General features: G+C 40.3%; 1 protein-coding gene across 1 annotated transcript; it reads left to right on the top strand.

Moving 5' to 3' along the window:
* The first annotated feature begins 4,835 nt into the window (after nt 1-4,835).
* LOC140937853 (uncharacterized) lies at nt 4,836-20,682 on the top strand. Its single transcript, XM_073387425.1, has 10 exons — nt 4,836-5,124; nt 6,315-6,583; nt 6,997-7,255; nt 8,143-8,732; nt 13,206-13,273; nt 13,682-13,856; nt 14,543-14,756; nt 16,294-16,601; nt 17,665-17,923; nt 19,140-20,682. The coding sequence occupies exons 1-10, from the start codon at nt 4,836-4,838 to the stop codon at nt 20,039-20,041; spliced, it is 3,333 nt and encodes a 1,110-aa protein (XP_073243526.1). The 3' UTR covers nt 20,042-20,682.
* The last annotated feature ends 1,078 nt before the right edge of the window (nt 20,683-21,760 follow it).

The following is a 21,760-nucleotide window of genomic DNA, read 5'->3' as shown; positions in this document are numbered from 1 at the left end:
AAATCAAGTTGTCTTATATATTTTATGCAACAAAACACCACAAAAACGAGCAGAAAAAACGTTACATGAATTCCGCCAGAAGGATGTGAGGACTGGTTTTGTTAACAATTATTTGAGAATCTCAAGTAGAAATTTAATTCTGTTTTACAGGTAGAAAATAGAAAATATTGCGGAAAAAAAAACCGACATGACCTTTTTTCTTAAAAGTTGTGTTGACTAAGAATAGTTGAACACCAATATTTCAGTAGTTAGGAACAGAATCTAGCCCACCCCTGGAACGTTCCAGGCAACTTACATAAAGATGCACAGTAGCAATGATGTCACCGATTTTTATACACGAGTAGTTTTATAATGTATGATAACTTAGGCGATGCTCATTTGGCGCTAAAGGAATCACTTAATAATTTATGATAAGAAAGGTGTATAAGACTAGTTCAAAAATTGATCATTCAAAAAAGACAAGATAGATTGAGTGAATTCATCTTTAACAGTTCGCTATGTCATTCTTTTTCCATTTTAAAATGTCTCGCCCTCGAGCCTACCATTACACGTTCGGAAACTTTGATGTAATAATTTATTTTGCTCCAAAATGGCGCGAACTTAGCTCAACTGTCAATGTAAATTACTAAATAGAGTACCTCCCTTCTTTTTTTTCAAAGTAAAACGTGATTGACACTAATTATCATGACAACAAAGATCTTTTCATTCAAGGACCTTTAATTTATCACAAACGCGCCAAAATATTAACCGTCCTTGAGCGGTTTAAATTAAAATATTGCAATACACCAGAGCGTGTGTCATGCTGACGTCTCGCTAACTTCTCTAACAATATAAAGGGCATTTCGTTGTTGAAACAAGAATTTACCCCGGCAATTTTGATAAAACGGACAAGGCGAAACGATAATGGATATACTTATGGATCATGAGGTAAGCAGATTTCGCTTAATGCCAAAACATTATATAGAATGAACGCTGAGGCGCATTATACGATATAGCATACCAACGTGATAGTTATTAAACAGCTGATATAAAGATATTTAGATTTAGTAGCAGATGGCTAGAAGTTAAAGCAGGTATAACTCAGTTATAAAACACAGTAATCTAACCGTTTACTTTATGCAACTTTCGAACGGACTGGCATTTTCTACCCGGTACAGAAATTTACAACCGTTAATCGTTCGCTGACGCCAGTAAACACGAACAATGTAAAATCACGCTTCATTAGCCCCCATGTTTACATCTATTCCATTTCACTGCATTTGCAAACTGTTTTTATTCTAACGTCTAGGGGGCCAACGATTGGAACACACTAGCCACGCAAAAACACCTCAGTTAATGTTGTCACTTCATCAACTTGGATGAAATTTAGCACATTTACTACAGTCGAAAAGTCAACACGCGACGTTTCGAACTTACAAAGCCCTTTGTTAGAGCGAAGCAGGAATTAAAAAAAAAAATACTACTTCCGACGGCCGAGCATAACCTTTGCTTTATTTCCTTTGAAGGATGTTTTAACTAAATAATATTCAGGGGCACGCAACGACTACTTTCTGTGAAATAACTGTTCGAAGGAACACTATTTCCTAGAAATTTCCAAAAATCCAGAAAGGCTAAAAGATTTTGGATAATTGTTCCATTCGTGTAAGATATTTGGAGTTTTTCCATTAACTTACCTACGATTTTCCTAGCTTGTATTTTTCACATTTTATTACCAAGATGTTGCGATTATTTTTAAGAAAGGTCGCCCAATGTAAGGGAATCTGGATTCCGGAGTCCTCGAAATTTTTGCTTGTGGAATTCGGAATCTTGGAAAAATTTGCTGTGGAATCCGGAGTCCTGGGCTTTGGAATCCGGAATACAGCTCAAGAAATCCAGAATGCCACTAACGATTGGAATCCGGAATCCAAGTTCCACTGAGAAAGACCGGAATCCAGTACCCGGAATCCGGAATCCGGAATCCGAGACGTGGAATTCAGAATCCAAGAGTGGATGGCTTGGATTCCCTTACATGGGGAGAAAGGTCTCCTAAAAAAACCGGTGTAACGTACCCTGGCATCTTCCAATGAAAATACGGCTACTTCCCGGTCTCTAACATTTGACCGGACCCACATTAGCCTGTGCCAGGCTCTCAGATAGTATAGTGGGGACGTATTGAAACGAGCAAAGCGAAAATATGACGCGCGCGACTTTTACTGAACGACTTTTCACCACTATTTTAGCCTGCTCCGTCGCCAACGCCCCCTTTCCCGCGTCTTATATTCGCTTTGCTCGTTTTAATACGTCCCCACTATACTATCTGAGAGCCTGGCACAGGTTAGACCCACATCTGAGCAGGTAACAGTTTCGGATGAGAAGAAAAAGCCACTTAAAACTTTCGAGATGACCAAATTTCCTCCAAGGCATTTACATCCGATCAGAAAAATAGCTTTTAATTTAGGGCAGCTCCAGATTAACCATACGGGCTTCTAAAGCATAGAGAAACCATTTGAGACATTTCTGACATATATGGAAACATTCGGTCGTTGGTTGGCCCTGTGTATTGACTCAGGATATGCTAAATCACCGTAAAAAACTTTAAGGGCCAGCTATTTAAATAGAGTTTAGCCAGTGTTTAACAAAACCGCGTTCTAAGCTATTTTCAGTTTGCCAAATGCTTTTATGCACACACCATTCACCGTGAACAGTTTTATGAAACCATATAGCGCAGACTAGAAACGCATTTTTCTACTTACAATAACCCACTAAGGAAGAGATCTGGAGGTCCAAAGATTTCCTAAATCGCGGTCTAAGCTAGACGTCCTTTAAATAATCGACCCTAAGTGTCCAGGTTCCAGAGATTCCGTTTCATTTCAGGCTCCGTGGCTGCCTCTGGTTAGATGTTACTGAATCAAAGTCGCTCAACTGTTAACTTGATTCAAAGGGAAAAACGAACAAACAAAAAACAACAACTATTTTTGTGCCCCAGTGCAAGGTCGAGAACTTGTATACGGGCACTGTTCGTGATCATTTGCGGTCTGGGGATCATTTGCAATACTGTACAGATTTCGGCTCCACTACGCCGTACAACATGAATAGAAAACCATTATGCCTATTTTGGCTGTTTCGGCCGAGCACCACAGAAAAAACAATAGGTTATACAACAACTTCGATTACATTCGAACATGTGGTAGATAACAGAGCTGAGCGACAGTTTACAAAGAATACTGTCAGAGGGGAGGCCGGAATATACCAACCGGAAAAAAAACCCGTAGGGAAAAAACTCAACAGGAAATCTGGGAAGGATCCATGGCTCATGCTCTGAAAAGCCACTTCTACGAAGGCTACACGCCTGGAGGGTCTCTGCCCACATTTGTTTAGCATGTATTCCAACAAGCACGGTCAATTCGAAATAATTATTCGAAACGAAAACAAGTAAAACCCTCGCGAAAGCGAACTGTCACTAATAAATCAAATATATACTAACAGTAAATAAATAAAAAATAACGTGGGCTAGACGAGGTGTCCGCCTAGAATGTTTTCCCACGTGATAAGCATCCCTTTTATAGCACTCCATTCTACCCATACTGCACTTCAACTGAAACCGTCCCAGTAGTATGGTGTATGGGGGTACGAGCGCATTTTCCATATTTTGGATTTGACCTTGGGATCCGACCACCTGGCCACGAGAGTACACTCATTTTTATTGTACAATTTTGGAGAAATTGTAAATGCAGAGACTAGGAATGTGCTCAAATAACTTGAACTACTTGCAAAATAAGACATCACGTCTTCACCACATTCGACGCACGTATAAGAAACGTAAAATGTAAAAATAAAAATGCTCTAGAAGTTTTAAAACGTTTTTAAAAAGTTTTTTTTTTTAAATTTCTAGAGCATTTTATTTTTACATTTTACATTTCTTAAACGTGCGTCGAATGTGGTAAAGACGTGATGTCTTATTTCGCACGTAGTTCAAGTTATTATATAATTAGATTACATGAATACTGAATAAAACCGACAGTTGAACTGACAGTTGAACTGGTAGTTGAACTGTTGGTTTTATACAGTATTTGTGTCACCTAATTATATAAAAAAATGAGTTTACTCAAGTGGCCAGGTGGTCTGATCCCAAGGTCAAATGCAAAATATGGAAAATGTGCTCATACCCCCATATACTATACTACTCGCCCCAGTCCCCACTGCTCCCGTGGCACAGAAAAATTTCTTTTCCGGCTAATTCGTATCCACTCAAACGCCGAAAATTCTATTTTACGTAAAGAACAAAACCGTCAGACCTGACCAGTGCTGTCGTAATATTTCTAATTCATTAATAAGACGCAATAAGTCAGTATTTTTCGATGTATCAAATTAGCTTCAAATGAATGAAAATAAAAAATATCACTTTGGCAAAAACACCTGAGAAAATAACAAAGAGGGTTACGGCAAGTGACAAAGAATGAAGGACCGATTATGTATTTGAAGGATATTGTACACTGCTTACAAAAAAAAGGAAAATTAAGACGTAGGCGAGGTGAACCTCCTTCAAGTCAACAAAACTGACGGTTTGTTCTAAACCACTGCATTGTAACAGCTATCTCCACCTTTAGAATGTACTGAGTAACAAAGAAATTCGGCTAAAATTTTTATGTCTTTCTTCATGTTTTGAGTTAGACAACGGCTACTCGAATAACTCGCTTGAATTAAGTTCGACGTCTGAAACCAAGTCGTGCAAGAGTAGTGTTACAATCGAGCCAGCTTAGATGGTTAATAGCAAGACTTATGAAATATTATACTTTTTGTACTTTCTTTTATTTTTCCATTTATTATTTATTTATTTATTGTTTTGCTTTCCCCTGATGCAGGAACCGAGACTTAATGCGGCAAAAATATTAATTGCAGATCAAGATCGGAAAAATCTTTCTCATCACCCAGCGAAAAAACGTCGTGGTACATTTCTGTTCCCAGAACCAACTGGCCCTCACCCTCAACGCAGGAAAAATCACGATAGTTCCAGTGCCTTCTCATGCGTCACTACAACAAAGAAATTTACTTTCGAAGAACTGCAGAGACTTCTTTTCACTAAAAACGACATTCAAGAGATCAGTGTCAAGCGTCCAGTAGAATCACGGCAAAATGAGTGCTTTTGTGAGTATATAATAGAGACCTTTAGATTCCAGGACGAGGACGACTTCGAGTAAGAGATTTGACTTCACGTTTTTTCGCGTATTCTGAAATTATAGACTCCCCGGAAAGCTTCATTTTCCCATTTTTCACTAGAAATGTTAGCACTGTTACCTTTAGTAAAGGAGGTTACACCCTCTCGCGATCGCAAAATGATAAAACTTTTAACATTTGATAACTTGTTTGTGCCACTTCGACATTCTCGCTAAAACTCGTAGTAGAATGACGACGGCTACCACATTTTCCCGCCAAAATGACGCTGGTTCACGCGCCAGCACTACGTAGTATTGAGAAAATCTCGTACTCGTAGTCGTTCTCGTCTTAGGATCTAAAGGTCTCTAATACCCGACCGGGACATTTAACTGCCTTAGTTAGTTTCCACCAGTGATAGAGAGAGGGCAGCGCAAATGAGAGAGCATCTTAAATTTAACGGCAAGGTGAAAAACATTACCTGATCTGGGAACACCTCTGGTTTTCGAACGCCATTTTGAAAAATGTGAATTTCTTCCCTTTTTTGTGCTTACCGAATGGAACTATGGGTAGAAACACCAAGTCAAACCGAACAAATAACGAGCAAAGCCGGTGGGAATACGAAATTATCCGATTTTTGAAACGGCCGCCATGATGTGAAATAACAAGGTAGTTAGCAGTGGGAAAAGGGGGTGTATACAGTCCCGCACACAAGTCTTTCCTTGGAACGACGAGTCCCATCTGAATACAATCGATTTCGCCACTTCGCCTACTCTAGAATTATGAACTAACAATCGATTTCGCCACTTCGCCTACTCTAGAATTAAGAACTAGAGGTTAAAAATTGTAAGTATAATGTGGCGAGCAGATGCTGGGCAGTAAAACATCATCTGAGAAACGATGAACTAACATATACGTTTTGCTAATTATAAACCCTTTTATATGGCCGATTTATTGTTGTGAATAAACGACTTCAAGGGAGCGCCAAAATCACCAGTTCTTTGTGATTTGGGTCTTTATTGGCCAGTTTCAATCATACCAAAATAATTTGAAACTGTTTGTGCGCGCCACAGGACACAGCGACAGGACACCCAAGGAACCAAGGAGACCCAAAGATTAGCCTGCTGCTCGCCTGGAGGCGCGCAGCCATTACTCTGATCATAATGGTATTTTAATTGTTTCAGGGTGTGATGCCACTAAGACAAATCCAAACTTTCAATGTCCCATGCATAAGCATGACAAAGCAGTCGTGAAGAAGACATCACAGTTACCACTGGCTCTGAGATCACTTCCGCCGGAAGTTGGTTTGTGTACCTCCACTATCCCCGGGCAGGAATGTGGTATTTGCGCCAAGCGAAAGATTCCTGTTGGTGCGTGGATTGGCCCTTATGAAGGAAAATTTTTGAAGCCGAAAGAGCTGTCTTCAACGACCGATACATCATATATGTGGGAGGTATGTTCACGAAAGAGTGGTTATTTCAGTATTTTGCAAAAAAAAGTTTACTTTGAGATGCGACTTTTCAGTTAAAAATAAAAGAGGTCGATAAAATGTGACAAGCGCAAAGGGTGGACTATTTAACGAGCAGTAGGAGAGTTCATCATCTATCACAACAAAGTCGTAGAATTTTAATAGCATATTGTATAAATCTATTTTTGTTTGGTGTACACTACCCTCTCTACCACCAGAGCCTCTCTTACGTAATCGAGAAAGACTCCGCTTGAATCTTTTTTGAGCTTGCGTCTTCAAAGACTTCACTCGATTCAGACAGAGCCTCCTTTTCTCCTGCTTACGGGGGGGAGGTGGGGGGGGGGGCTGTACACAGAACCATCAAAAAAATTAACTGTGTCCATCCATTTAATTTTCAGATTTTTCAAAATGGTGACCTGACAGGTTATATTGATGGCAGTGATGTCAAACTCACAAGCTGGATGCGATTCATTCGTTCTGCTCGACACAAAAAGGAACAAAATCTATTTGCGTTTCAGTACTTGGGCAGAATATTCTATCGTGCATTCAAGGATATTCTACCTGGAGAAGAAATGCTAGTATGGTACGATGAAAAATACCCACAATACCTTGGAATTCCATGGACAATATTTGACCTAGCAGCTGCAGTTCCTCCTGGTAGGTGGTCCTAAGGTTACCATTCTTCGTTCTTTTTTGTGTTATCTAATCTGAAGAAAGATAGCATTCAGTTTACATTTTTTTCAAAATGTGAGTTTTATCCTCGCTGCATGAATAGTAGCCTCAGGCAGCCTCCGTTACCCTTTCTAGGACAGTTTAATTGGACGATGAATCGGATACCCTGTTGGGTACCAGACGTTTTGTTTCTCGCGTGCGGCAGGATGCTTCTGAAGCGGCGGCACAACGAAGTTACGAGCGGCGAAGCCCTGGAAACCGCGCATGAAAAGTCTCTTGCACCGAGAATATAAATCGCACGATATTCCCCCCAAAAATCGTCCCTTAAAAAAGGCCTGTTACTAGGGTTACGTGTTTGCAGCGTGGTGTTCATTTGAATTTCTGAAACGCAAACGCAACGAAGGCGCTCGAATCAGACCCCGCCCCCTCCCACATAATTATATATGGCGGTACCTAGCCGGCGAAGCAAGCGTTTGCGGGGGAGTTGGTGGAGGAAGCTGGAACGATAGCGGAATAAGTCGTGCGGAAACACTTGCTACGCAGGCCCGTCGGCGCCAAGCGAAAGCAAGGAGTCGTATATTGATTCTGGGGCAGATAATAAGTAGGAGGGAAAATTTTGTGCCTATCACTAGGAGATTTCTAAAAAACCAAACGCAAAATCACTTTTCATATCACACATCAAATCATTAAAAGGAAAAAAACCTATGCTTCATATCTCTCGGTTTAATCTAAGTTAGTAATTTTACGAAAAAAGAGTGTCAAACCGACTATAGAGCCTGTGCACTCTACAAAAGAAACGGAAACAGCTCATGTTAAAAAAACTATCTCTTTGACAACTACTAATTTACAATTTGCTTAAATTACCTCTTTAGGTACCAGTTCTCGAACCGATGAAGTCATAATGGTGTCGCCCGTCGGCAAAAATGATCGACCGCTGAACATAAGCACCCAAGAATCGATTTTCCCTAGTCCTCCTCCGTCACCGCTTTCGAAGCCCAGCAGTCCATGGAAACGAGTATCAACGTCGTTACAAGAGAAACGCTCTCGCTTACATCCATCACAGGACGAAAGACTGTGTTATAGCAAGTCTGTTGCGAACCTTGGGGAAAATCCAGTAAAGCATATTCAAAAACATGGGAATCCTCCAACAATTACCAAGAAGTGTAAATATTCCTCATGTAAAAAGATAACAAGCGCAACAAACAGTTGTTCTCGTGGTAAGAATGTAAAATCACCGCATAAAGCCTACGGTGCCCAGGTCCCACAGAGGCCGTACCGCAGCACTACCCCCGTAGTCTCGTTTAGAGCAACCAATCAACAACGTACATATGCTTTCATTCAGGGGAATGACAGCGGTTACTGCTCAAGTTCTTTCAATAAAACGGTAACTATGGATAACCACATTCGTTCTCAGAACTCAAGAGGACAAATATTTGCCCATGAAATGTCTAAACTAAAAAACTAAGGTCTTTGACCTATTAAACTGACTACAGAGATTGAAATTACGTTTTTTTAGAATTAGAAAATCAGCTGTATCAACTGTATGTAAATTGGAGCTAAAGGCAAAAATGTAAAAGTTACATAAGCAACTAAAATAAGTTTAAGCAAGCTTAGTAGCTACACAAATCTGTGTTTTTGTTTTGAAAAAACTCAAGGCACAGTAATTCGCTATTTAATTCAAAACACGTTGAAAACGTGCTAAAAACGTTGGTACTTAGCGCCTGGCACGGAGAATGCGCGTTTCATAAGATAATGTCAAGAGATTGAGTCAGGCTTGTCACCAGGGTATTCTTGTTTTTCAATATGGTGGGGAGAAGCCCCTGGCCTGGAGACGAGGATGGAGATCGAATCCCTTGAAGAGCGGATTAGTTTCACCATTTGTAGGGACAAATTAAAAACTTGTGATGTAAATTTTATGCTGGATTTTGAATCTTGTGAATATATGTATCATTGCTAACTTTTATTTGTTACTTCGTGTTTTTCAATAGTTGATTTTACGTATGTCTACTACGCCTTTACTGTTCCGTTGACTATGTTAGTCAACTAAAGAAATTATTCAACAGAAAATACTGAAAATATTCAATAAATACGTCTACGAACACACCACCTGAGTACGACCATATAACTAAATTTTAGACAAACCACGTCAGGTGTACCTCTATTGATTCTATTATTTAACAAATTGTACGAATCTGTTAGTCAGTCGCCAGGGGGGTAGTCAACAAACTTTTCTACGGGGAGCCTCCGCCCGAGGTCCAACCTCTTACCCTTTTATAGACCATTTTTTGCAGAAAAGGCACCCCTTTCATATACCTTTCACTGACAAATGGTACCCCTTTCACATACGTAGTTTAGAAATTTGCATCCCTTTTCACTGCTTTAAATGCACTGCCTTTTAAATATGAATAAATCACGAACCCAGAACGTTTCCTCGGCTTTTTAAAGCCATAACATTTCTCTGTTAGCAACTGATTTTAGGCACTTTTACAGAACGAAATGACAGATTTCTCTACCCTTTCATATACTCCAACCAGTGAAATCCGTACCCTTTCATAAACCTTAAGCCTTAAAAAAGTACCCATTTCGGCTGGAGCCTCCTCGTATAGGTCATTATAGGGAGTATTCCCCCGGGGGGTCAGTCGTCGCCACTGCATGCATAGTGAGCAGTGGAAAAAGGGAACGAAGCCATCTACATGAACGCTATATACATGACTCAAGACAATAATGCTGATGAAATATGATATAAATAAAAGTATAAACTGAATGACTCAAAATCGCAAAGGCAGCAAGGATTTTTGACTGAAAAGTCTCAAGCAATTGACCTTTCTATATGGCCAGAGAAATTTTGCCCCAGTGTCCCTAATGCATGATTACGTCATACGAGCAAATTTCACCACCACGCCTCGTCTGAGAGAAAAATTCTTGGCATTTGCACTTGTTGTGCTTGGTTATTCTATTCAACTCTATTGCCTTGGGAATTTCTTTATGCAAAACTTCGCCACTTTACAATGGGCCATTTCCGAGTTCCCCCGGGCCTCTGTTTCAAAACGAGAGTAGGTGGTACTCGACCTTTGATATGGAAATCATTTTTCATTCTCATGCGAATAGAACTTATTTTCATAAGAAAGGTTGTGCACCTAGCCTCATTTTGAAACGAGGCTTGGTGGTGAAATTTGCTCGTCTGACGTAAACATGTACAAGGGCCATTATCTTATGGAGTACTTCCCGTAAGCCACTGTAACAAAGCAAAGTAAAGCAAAGTTTGACTGCTCGCCCGATGTAAGGGAATCCGGCACAGTCTTAGATTCTGGATTCCGCGCTGGGGATTCCGGATTCTAGGTACTGGATTCCGGAATTCTTGTCAGTGGAACTTGGATTCCGAATTCGAATAAAAAGTGGGATCCAGATTCTTTGAGGTTCCGGATTTCAAAGCGCAGGAGTCCAGACTCCACAAGAAAAAATTTCCGGATTGAGGATTCCCTTTTATGGGGCGAGACTGTAGCGATCAGTCCACAGGTTATAAGCTGATCATTGGGTTGTAAAGAGATCGCAAATCAGTTTGAAACAAAGTCCATTTATCACTTTATACATCAAGATACATGTAACAGTTGCAAGTCTTGCGGATACTTCGCCATTATAGACACCCCGATAATACGGAAAGCGCCGTAAAAACAACCAGCGTTTGTCGAGACTTGTGACGGATACTCCCTAATAAGGCTCTTGGTATAAAGGACACTTTATAAGTTCCAGAAAGTGTAATTTTTTCTCTTTATGTGAAAAAAGACACCGATAGGACAACATACTTTTTTTCACCAGTAAGTGACACTTAAAAACTGTTTTCTTTTTGGTGGGGTTTACGATTTCCTTGTTACGCATCACTCACGATAGGCCATTTGCACGATGGCGCCTTACCGGAATCCTTCAGGGTTTTCGTTTCTTGTGAAAATTAGGACTTATTAAATACGTGAAAGAAAATACTAAATGGATTCTAGCCTTAGTACCCGTTTACATGGAGGTGGGGGAGCCCAGAAAGGTGAGGCAACCCGCTTAGGTGGAGTCCGCCTGTTCATATAACCTCTCATTTTAATTTCATTACGTTTACATGATAGGTGGGGTAACCATATGAGAGATTATACGGACACGCGGGTTACCCCAACTAAACGCGGGTTACGTAACCTACCTGGGGTCCCCCATCTCAATTTCAACAGGCCCGTAGCAGTTAAAAAGACGTCATCGTGCAAATGGCCTATTGTTGGTGAAGTAAATACATGTTACCTCCTCACTAAAGACTCTCGCTATTAAAGAAACTTCTAGTAACTCTTCGTACCACTCTATAGACCTGTTGATTCACGCAAACTAGCCTTTTTACATGGAGGTGGGGTAACCATATGAGAGATTATACGGACACGCGGGTTACCCAAACTAAACCGGTTACGTAACCTATCTGGGACCCCCATCTCCGTGTCAACAGGCCCTTAGCAGTAAAAAATACGTCATCGCGCAAATGGCCTATTACTGGTAAAGTAAATACATGTTACCCCCATACTAAAGACTCTCGCTATTAAAAAAACTTCTAGTAACTCTTCGTACCACCCTATAGACCTATTGATTCATGCAAACTAGCCTGTTTACATGGAGGTGGCGGACCCCACCCGCCAGGTACGTGAGGTATTCCGCCTCCCCATGCCCCATGTCTCATATGGTTACCCCTCCTATCATGTAAACGTGATCAAATTAAGAGACATATAGACTGTTGGACTCCACCTAAGTGGGTTATTTCACCTACCTGCGGTTCTCCACCTCCACGTAAACAGGCCCTAAAACATTTTATCAAACAAAGGGAACAATACAAATTACTTTGCCGCAGAGTATACCCAGTCTGACCATGGCCAGACCATGATTTGCATCATAAATGAACGCAACACCCGCGTTGTTAAGACGATTGTCGATAACCTTTGCAACGAGGATATATTTTTAGCCTGCGAATACAGCTGTCTCTCTTCGTTTCTCGTCGGTTGCGGGGGAGAGCGACGAGAGATGGCTGTTTTTACAAGCTAGATATAACCAGAATAAAAGTGTGTCGTAGAGAGTCTCTCCATAATTTATCAAAGCTTAGTAAGCCTATTATGCTTAAAAGCATTAGTTCTGGAGGACATAAATGTGTAAATGTAAATGTAAATACCATATTATCCACTCCCCTCAGGGCTTTTCAGGGATAATTTAAAACACTGGTTAGGGGACTTTTCCAGAAATAAACAAAGGGACTGAATAAACATGTTTGCGGTTTGTGTCCTCCAAGGCTCGCCACATGCTGAATTTTAATTCATCGAAAGTGGGCTATTCTAGCTAACTCTTTAGTTAAAATTCATTTAGAGACTCCATGCATAGAATCCGCAAATCAGTGCTCACTGGATTACAAGAAAAATCGCCCAAAAAACTGCGACTGGTGCACCACTGATTTTTCGACGCCCTGAGTCTAAGGTAATTATGATGTTTCCCTGTTTTACAAGGAGGAACTGAAACAGCAAACAGAGCAACTCGGCTTGGATGAAGCATAACTGGACGGCTCATGAAGTCAAGTTCATTTGACAATTGAAACACTGACAATAGATTTTCAGTGAAGCATACTGGAATATGCAGTGAGGGTCACTCTCCCGTGAAATAATCTCAGTAGAACCACTGCCCGCACTGATGGGGAGAGACAGCTTCTTTGCGTCCTTGTACGTTTTGTAAGAGTCATTAAACACTGAAACGCAAAAATCTCCTTAAATTGTACTGTGCATCCAAAATTACAAAGCGCAAGGTACTGAAGGCTAATTCACACTGCAAAAACTGTATTCTGTACACCGATCAACAAGCGCGGTGGTAAGTACAATTTTTAATGTATGCTCACTGAATAGAACGTCAATATGAGTGTTTACATTCACTTCTAAAGGAAAATGATACTGAAAGGACTGCTTCTAATGTTGGGTTGTTGAGAAGGTTATTTGGCCATGTCTTTAGGTGAGTAAGGATTCGCTTTCACTAAAACGCAGATCATGTAGACTACTTTTTAATAGTATGTAGTCTCTCTCGAAATATTCCCTTATGGCTCAAGAAGCTCAGAGGACAAAAACAGGGAGGAGAAGGATTTAGTGTCGCAGGGATCGACGAGTTGACGGACATAACGAGAATAGACAGACTGTAACGAAGGAGTCTATCAAACATATCACACCATTCCTTGTTATACAATAAACTTTTGTCAGTTCACTTCTGGAAAATCCAACGCACACAGTATTTGCAATGAGAAGCATTCCAAAGAATGCAATGGTGTTCAAAGCAAAACTTGTCGTTCAGAGTTATTACTAATCATTTTTTGCTTATGTAGTTGAAAACAACAATCTCACGATCATCATCATTTTCATTTTAAAGGGTCGGAAGTTCCTTTGAAATTGTTCATTTAAATTCAACTGTGGAACTTCTCACGCAAAATTTGCATTCCTTTATCCACCGTTTTGCTTGGTTGATTGTATTCACACCGAGTTCTGCCCAGCCGTTCACGGAAAACAAAGTTGATCCACAAGGAAACGTAATTTGGACTTACGCGGTTAGTAGTTTATTACGTATCCTAGGTTCCTAGGATATCGTTTCTGGGAATGAAGTGCTTTCCAGATGACTCTTCGCATAACGCGAGGATCCATTTTTCTGTTTATTTGTATAACCCGAAGATACGCAAACGAATTCGTTCTTGTCGAAAATCCAACAGTGAATGTTAAGAACATATGAAAATTTGTAAAGCGTGAAAAGATCATTCAGAGTTTAACGAAAAAAAAGCAGAGAGGTTACGGATGGATATCCATCTAAGTAGGTTTGGACATGGTATATATTTGATTTTAACAATCAGATATTAGTTTAATTTCACTTAATTACGTCACGGTTTCGTCAAGGTATGCCGTAGGACTTTTGCCAGATGTAAAACTTTCTTATTGCCTTCTTGTTGTTCGGAATTTATTCGATTGGGCCAATACACGCCTCAAGTAGATTCTGTCGCGTTGTTTCATCAAATGGTACATGATTTTTGTTCAAATTATAATTGGAGAGCTTATACTTGAAACTCACTTGTATAATATATTCACAGCTTTCACTGCTATTCCATGATTTTTTTCGTTTCGGTCTATGAGATATAATGAAACTTCTGCTGAAACATCATTTCTAGAGCTTAATGTATTTAAATTAAATTAAACAAACATCTGAACAGGTTTCAAGTTCAGATGGTTTGATTTTTAATTTCAGATGAGTGATGCTGGTGCTTCAAGAATGAAAAGTACAGCCGAGCGATCACAAACTACTCAAGAGAGACCTAAATTTAGACATCGCGCGCCAAAATCTGCCCTTTTCACGCAAAATGATCTTCATCGATGTTTGTACGGGCGAAATCAAGTCATGCTTGTGAACAAAGACGAATTAATATATTCTCTTCTACATGAAGAAGAAGTCAAAAGTTATTGTAAGTTCTTGGTTTAAAGTTTATTAAGTAGATTTTTTTAGGAGAGACAATCTCCTCAATTTTGCAAACTTCTTGTTCAGAATTTCTCAAAAAATCATAGCTTGCCAAATGTAGTAATATAGGCTTCTCGTGATGCAAGCCATTGCATAACTATTTCCTTATCAGTGGTTCGCTTCGCACAATCTGTTATCAGAAATGATACATTTCGATACGGTCAAACTAGGTAGTGACAAAGTTCAATGCGTTGAACAACGTTTGGTGTAAATAGGAAAATGCCGACTTATAGGCTTTTTCGTCTTCTATTTCCAAATTTCTCTATTCTTAGGTCCTTGCTTAACCACCTCCAGAACTTATTTAAGCGGCCGAAAGGTACTCTCTTGACGATATGAGGAGCACTTAAACTAAGTCAAAAACCTTCCATTTAATGTAGAAGCGAACTACATGACTTAATTAAAGCTATAAACAAGTAAGCTAGAAACAAAACCTGCAAGTCTAAGCCCGCATTAATTTTGAATATAATTCATTTGGACATTCTTTGCAAAAATCCCCTGCCAGCACGTGATGGCAAACCTCCTGTGGGTGGACTAAAACAGTGGAAAGAGAAGTAGACTAACTCAAAAGAGCGGAATTTTGCGACAGTTCGTATGTGATCAAGTTGAAATGATTCCACAGGAAGGGTAAAAACAACTCCTCCTCCTGACTGGCAGTAACAGTTATTTTAACGTCAGATTTGGAGGAGCGAATATGGAGTATTCATATGGAGGAAACAACTCCCCTACAACGGATTATTCTGAGGCTTAATTTTGGAGTTAAAACAACTCCCTATCATTATGCAGTACGAGGTGGTCTCAACTTATGAGTTTGTGGGAAAAATTCTATCGAAAGCTACAAGGTCGTACCTTTAATCTAAAACGTTTTTTATGGCGGGAAGTTGTAACGTTTGAGTCTGAACATGCTTCATTAATATCCTTGAAAGAGGTTAAGTAGGATTTTTCCCTTGGTAAAACTTTAAATTGAAAACATGAGAAGCACATCTAGTGAAATATCAGGTTAGTTTACCTGGCCCCATTGTCTTGTTCAAAAGGTTGATAACGAAAACTCCACCCCGCGATTTATTACTATCGACTGAATATTACAGTTATTGTTTTCTGTAACACCTGTCCACTGGATAGTGATTAATCCGGTGGATAGCGTTATCAACTTCTGAACAACTAGGGCCTGGTACTCCAATGAACTTTTGTTTCTGAAGGCGAGGTTTTTTATATTCGCGTCGCGAAGAGATTTTTTAATCGGCCGAAATTGCTTAGTCAAGGGAAGAAAAATAACGTGTTTCTTGCTTTTAAAATTTTGTGTTAATTGACAACTGAAGTACTACAGTAAAATATTTCGAAGGATCGGAGATGGAAATTATTTCCTTCTCATGGTTAGGGGCGCGTTAGCTCTGGCACAGGCTAGGTCTACCTTTTTTAGACACCCAATTTTTGACACCCAAAGCTGTTTTGGCTAAACGATAAACAAACCTTTTGTCTTGTTTTAGGGTGTAAAGCTTGTAAACAAGAACGATTAGAGCAGTGTAAAATCCACGGACCCCACCAAACCCTCAGGATGACAACAAAAGTAAACAACAACAACAATAATGTAAATAGCAACAACTTACAGTGGACAAATGCTGTGCAGTCGTTTCCAAACGAGGTTGGCCTGTGCAGGTCTGGTATCCCAGGGGCCGGTTATGGAGTATGCGCCAGACAGCTAATTCCTCTGGGGACCTGGATTGGACCTTATGAAGGAGAAGTCCTAAGACCAGAACAGGTGCTTCTTGGAGCAGATGCGTCGTACATGTGGGAGGTATTTTCGTCTCTACTTTGACTTCTTTGTTAGTTGGTCAGTCATGAATTTATTGCTTTCTACAGCTAAAGGGAAGGTTGCAGAAGACAGTTTAAATTAAAGACGCACCTAAGTCTTAGTGATAATTAAATGCCGCTACTAATTTTACAATCAAAGCCGTTACAACATTGTAACATTAAGATGGTAGGAAAAAGCAACCAGGCTCTGATTCCGCAAGATCCTTTTGCCAACAGACTCTTGAAAAGGCTTTCAGTTCAGGGACCCACCCTGTTCCAGACTTTAAATAGTGAAATTGTACTATACCCTGTTTAAGATTCAAAACCCGAAAACAATACTCTGTTCAGCAACAATATTTTGGTCAACACCCACTCTCATCATTGCTTTGAGATGGCGAGGTCTTAAGAAACCTTTAACCTTGAAGAATTGAAACTTTGTCACAAAATCGACACAACACTTCTTTTGTTCTCGAAATGAAGGCAACGTTGAAACCGATTGACGCGTCATTTCAACTGTCAGCTTTGTTGTCGTATTGCTAGCTGATGATGAACTTGATATTTATTCTTGAGGAAATGTTGCAAAGTTGAACCCGGCATCGTCATAATCCCTCGCAAAATATAATTATTTCAACAAACGTTGTAGGAATGTGAAGACAATAAGCAAACCGAACATTATGATATGTTTGCCTGAACATTGTTGTGATTACGGTCTGTCAGATATGACCATTGTAAAATATGCCTGTGGACACTTACTGAAACCTGGCCCCAGTTGTTCAAAAGGTGGATGGCACTATCAGATGGATAAATCTCCATCCAGTGGACAACGCAATCGGTTCCCAAATACTTATCCACTGGATAGTGATTTATCCAGTGGATAGCGCTATCCAGCTTTTGAACAACTGGGGCCTGGTCAATAATTTTCGCGGAGTTTTTGTTTGAAACAATCCTTCTGCCAAGTAAAGAAATTTTCTCGGAAAAGTGTCTCCTACATTTTCGCAAAATTAAGTGCCTACATAAAGATGACAAGGTAAGGTTAAAAGTCTTAAACTAATGTCGTTTTTGTTCAGATATATCACGAAGGAAAGTTGCTTTACTACATTGATGGACAAGATGAGAACAAATCAAGTTGGATGAGATTTATCCGCTGCGCACGTTATGGTAGCGAGCAGAACATGTTTGCTTTTCAGTACAGCGGAAATATTTACTACCGAGCGTTCAAAGACATCCCTGCCGGGACAGAGCTCTTGGTATGGTATGACGACAACTATCCACAGTATATGGGAATCCCCCTAGAAATACGCGAAACCTGTAAAGGGGCTACTTCTGGTGAGTAAGATATCTAGTGAGAAATATCTTGAAGCCTTTGAGCACCTTCAAAATTGAAGCTTTATTAAAACATTCTATCTTGGAGCATACCGTGGACAGATACCAGGTGGTGATAGCGTTTGAATCTACAAACCAGGACCCTCCTAGGACTCCTACGGACTCACCTTAGGTGGGGTCTTGTACGGAGCTTCCCCCCAAGGGGTGAGAGGTTATACAAGATCCTAGCCATCTTCTGATCTTGATGGATATATATTTTTGACCTGAAAATTTGACAGGAGACTTAAAACCCTTTCATTTTAGGGCAAACTGGACAGACACTATTTAATCTTACTCTTGTCTACCATTGTTGTCTAGTGATAGACAGGGGGCCATTTAAACAAGGGGCCTTGGGGGATAAGGGAAACACACCATCATTCTCTTCGGGGAGCTCTGAGTTCTATCTTTGTACAATGGTTTTGAACACTTTTCTTATAAAGACACCTCTCTATAAAAAGGAGACCCGCTACAATGAACAGTAAAACTGGTCCCTACCTCTCAATTTTCGTGAGATGTCTCATGGCCCTCTGTAAAGAGGACCCCTCTCTTTGTACTCTACACGCGATTGTGTCCCATTTACTCCGTTTCGTCCTGTCAGGCGCCACTTTGAAGCGTAATCGTAGCAGGGATCTATGGGTACGAAAGAAGCTGACAGTGGTCACAGTGTCTTGAAACTAACAATAACGGAAAACGTGTTCACACGGGCACCCACTGCCACTTTGGCGCTCGAGTACAACGTCTCCACTTTGTACTGGGGCACCAGCACCTTTCCCGAATTCTCTGGTGGGTACTTTTAAAGAGTTTGTTCACACCAGTCCCTAGCAAAAATCGTACTGAGGCGCCGTGTTTGGGAACCAAGCGTGAACATTACCTTGGAGAGAAATGACTGGTGCAACTAACCCTTCATATCAAACCTCTTTAAGAGTAATTTCAAGCAATACTATTTCATTTTGAAGTATTTCACAACAAGAAAGTTCCTATATTTTTTAACTTGGATTTTCGCGTTAATGTTCAATTTCCAAGGTAAAAGCACGTAACTTCGGATAATCGTCGTGTAACGTGTCTTATTATACGGCTATCAAATGGCTAGTTCCGCTAGCCAGTAATTTTGGGCATTGAGTTTATCCTCTGATTAATCCATTATAAAATACTGACTTCAGTTACGTAATATTTCTTTCAGGATTAAAACAACATTCTGAGATGGTCGTTGCAGTTCCACGAGAAAATTATCAGCCAGGGTCACCATACGGCTATTCAACTTCCCCAAGACTCGTGACCGACAATTCCCAGCAAGTCTTCCACTCATCACATGTACGGTCAGCGGCATCTACTAGCAGAGCAAGTACCCTATCACGTGTCAGGCGCCGCTCTAATCGGAGAGATAGGTCAGGAAGCGAGAATTTACCTACAGCAGATGGCTATAGTCAAGCACATCAAGGATCAAGAACATACGAAGACTCAGGCGCGTCCTCAAGGCTAAATGCTCAAAAAAGGGTAGAATATGCTTTAGAAGAGACCAACCTCTTACCCGAAAACCCAGTTGTTTCTGTAGGAACTACGAGTGGCGTTGCGCAACACATGAAAACCAATGGTCATCGTGACGTCAGAGGTAATCGTGGTAGCGTTGCTGATGATTCCAACGCGGCTAATCCAGCAGCGAAGGAAGGCCAGGTCAGGTCAGCGGATGAAGATGAAAACAGCTCAGATGGTTCAGATGCCAGTCTTTTTAACTGTGGACAGTGCGGAAAAACATTTGCCCAGCGGTCAGTACTGCAGATCCATGTCTGTCCCAACATGCCTCACAAGCCCTATCATTGTGGTCATTGTTCCCAGTCCTTTGATCAACCAAATGATCTGCGCATGCACGCTGTCATTCATGCCGGCGAGAAGCCATTTAAGTGCGGCTACTGTTCTCGATCTTTCGCTGGAGCAACAACGCTGCACAACCACGTGCGCACGCACACTGGTGAAAAACCGTTTATATGCGAAAGATGCGGAAAGACTTTTACCCAGGCCTCGCAGCTACACAGGCACGGGGGATTACCAGGAGATTGTATTCCATATGACAGTTCGCACGATTAAAGCTTTTTAGGACTTTAATTTAAAAAAAGAAAGGGCAAAGAATAATACATTGCAAGGTCAGGAAAACTTGATATTAGGTTAAGTGTGAGAGATGGTAGCTGCTCGTAGTGATCATATGTGTGTTCTGAAGCAAACTTCATTTCACTTGATGTATTTCTTGATGTATTTTTGGGAGCAAGAGTGTTTTTTTTTTCTTTTTTGCTTGTTCAATGTGCACTGTAAAATGCAACTTTCGAAAATGGATCAGTCGCCTTTATTTTAAGAGTGAACATTTTCTTCGACTACTCTTATTGTAATTAGAAATTGTACTTGAAATCTCTTTGAATTAAGTAAATGACCCTGGATTGTTCACAGGAGAAAAACCTTGTGCTCGATATTCTTAAGTGACCACTTAATCTTAGCATCTTGGATAGTCGACTAGGGTAGGCTCGACAGTACCATATTTTTTGTGGTACTGCCCCCTTTTAAAATCTCTTTCAACATAGTAGGTTGATTATAATATGGTGAGACGAACTTAGAATTGGTTACGTGCTTGGATACCACTTAGCGACGGTTCACTAGATGGCAAACGATACAAGCATTCATTCAGACATTAAAGTGTGATCGAGAGCATTCCTAAGTAAATTCAAACGTCTTTTAACAAAAAAAATTAAACTAGGAATGCTTTGCTCGATCGCAGTCGAAGCTTTGTGATCGAAATGAACGCTTCGATGGCTTGCCATCCAACCAGCCTTTCCTAATTGATATCCAAGCACGTGACCAAGTTATGCAAAGATTCTATTGGTCATTTTGCGGCTGCGCGTGAGACTGGGTCAGTGTTGAGCCGAATTGGCCCATGGGACTGTTTTGGAGACGTCATCGCTTCTTTTATCACCCTAATCATAACCAATACAATTTCCTCAAATTTGATTGGTGCATTAGTATGTGTAATCAACTGGTGATGAGTGAAATTATTCCCTAATTTCACGAGTAAACCGTTTGATTACCTATTAATATCATGGGTGACGAATTACGTTAGCAATCTTGGATTTTTGACATGTTTATCCTGGATTGTATCGATCGAGAACTCCTGCACTCTCTCGAACGTTTAGAACTTACATTTGGCTTAAGTTCAGAGTTTTTCGACAAAATACTTCTTAGAATCCTTCTTGATGTGCTCTTTCGTGTGTTCAGGTTTTCTAAAGCGTCTTTTTGTGCCCTGACATCTTCATTCATGACATTTTAAAACTTCGTCGCAATCTTGACACTGAAGACGTACGGAAGGTTGCCATGGCAATTTTGTAACTTCACATGTGAAATTACAAATAAACGCTGAAATTTCGCGCCAAAATTAAGGAGTAATTCGTCACCTATGATATTAACTGCTTAATTTTGCACTAATCATTGTGTAGGGTTGTAATCGGAAAGTTTGCTGTAATCGGACAGTTACCTCAGCCAATCATATTAAGTGCACTCAGCTAAATCCACCAATCACAGAAGTTATCACAATAACTACAGCAACAACCACTTACCCTGCCAAACTGGGGATTTTCCAAAATGGAGGAATTTGTAACATTAGACAGTGTATCCGCCAGTGATATTTTCCCTAATTTTGGACATTTGGTATTCCATCGCTGTTGCACCAAAAAAAAAATGCATTCATTTTCTTGGAAATTATAACGGTCATGATTAATTGGTGACAGGAGTTCATGTTGTCCAAGTTGCTCTGTAATCATACTC

The sequence above is a fragment of the Porites lutea genome, chromosome 5 (assembly GCF_958299795.1).
Source record: "Porites lutea chromosome 5, jaPorLute2.1, whole genome shotgun sequence".
Lineage (NCBI taxonomy): Eukaryota > Metazoa > Cnidaria > Anthozoa > Scleractinia > Poritidae > Porites > Porites lutea.
Note: the sequence above shows the minus strand (reverse complement) of the source record. Positions and strands in the feature narration are given on the sequence as shown.

Bases quoted from the DNA above. Each gene is read 5' to 3' on its own strand.
- LOC140937853 (XM_073387425.1), top strand. From the start codon at position 4,836: ATGCAGGAACCGAGACTTAATGCGGCAAAAATATTAATTGCAGATCAA. The intron at 5,125-6,314 runs GTGAGTATATAA...TAATTGTTTCAG, and splicing joins ACGGCAAAATGAGTGCTTTT to GGTGTGATGCCACTAAGACA. The intron at 14,757-16,293 runs GTAAGTTCTTGG...GTCTTGTTTTAG, and splicing joins AGAAGAAGTCAAAAGTTATT to GGTGTAAAGCTTGTAAACAA.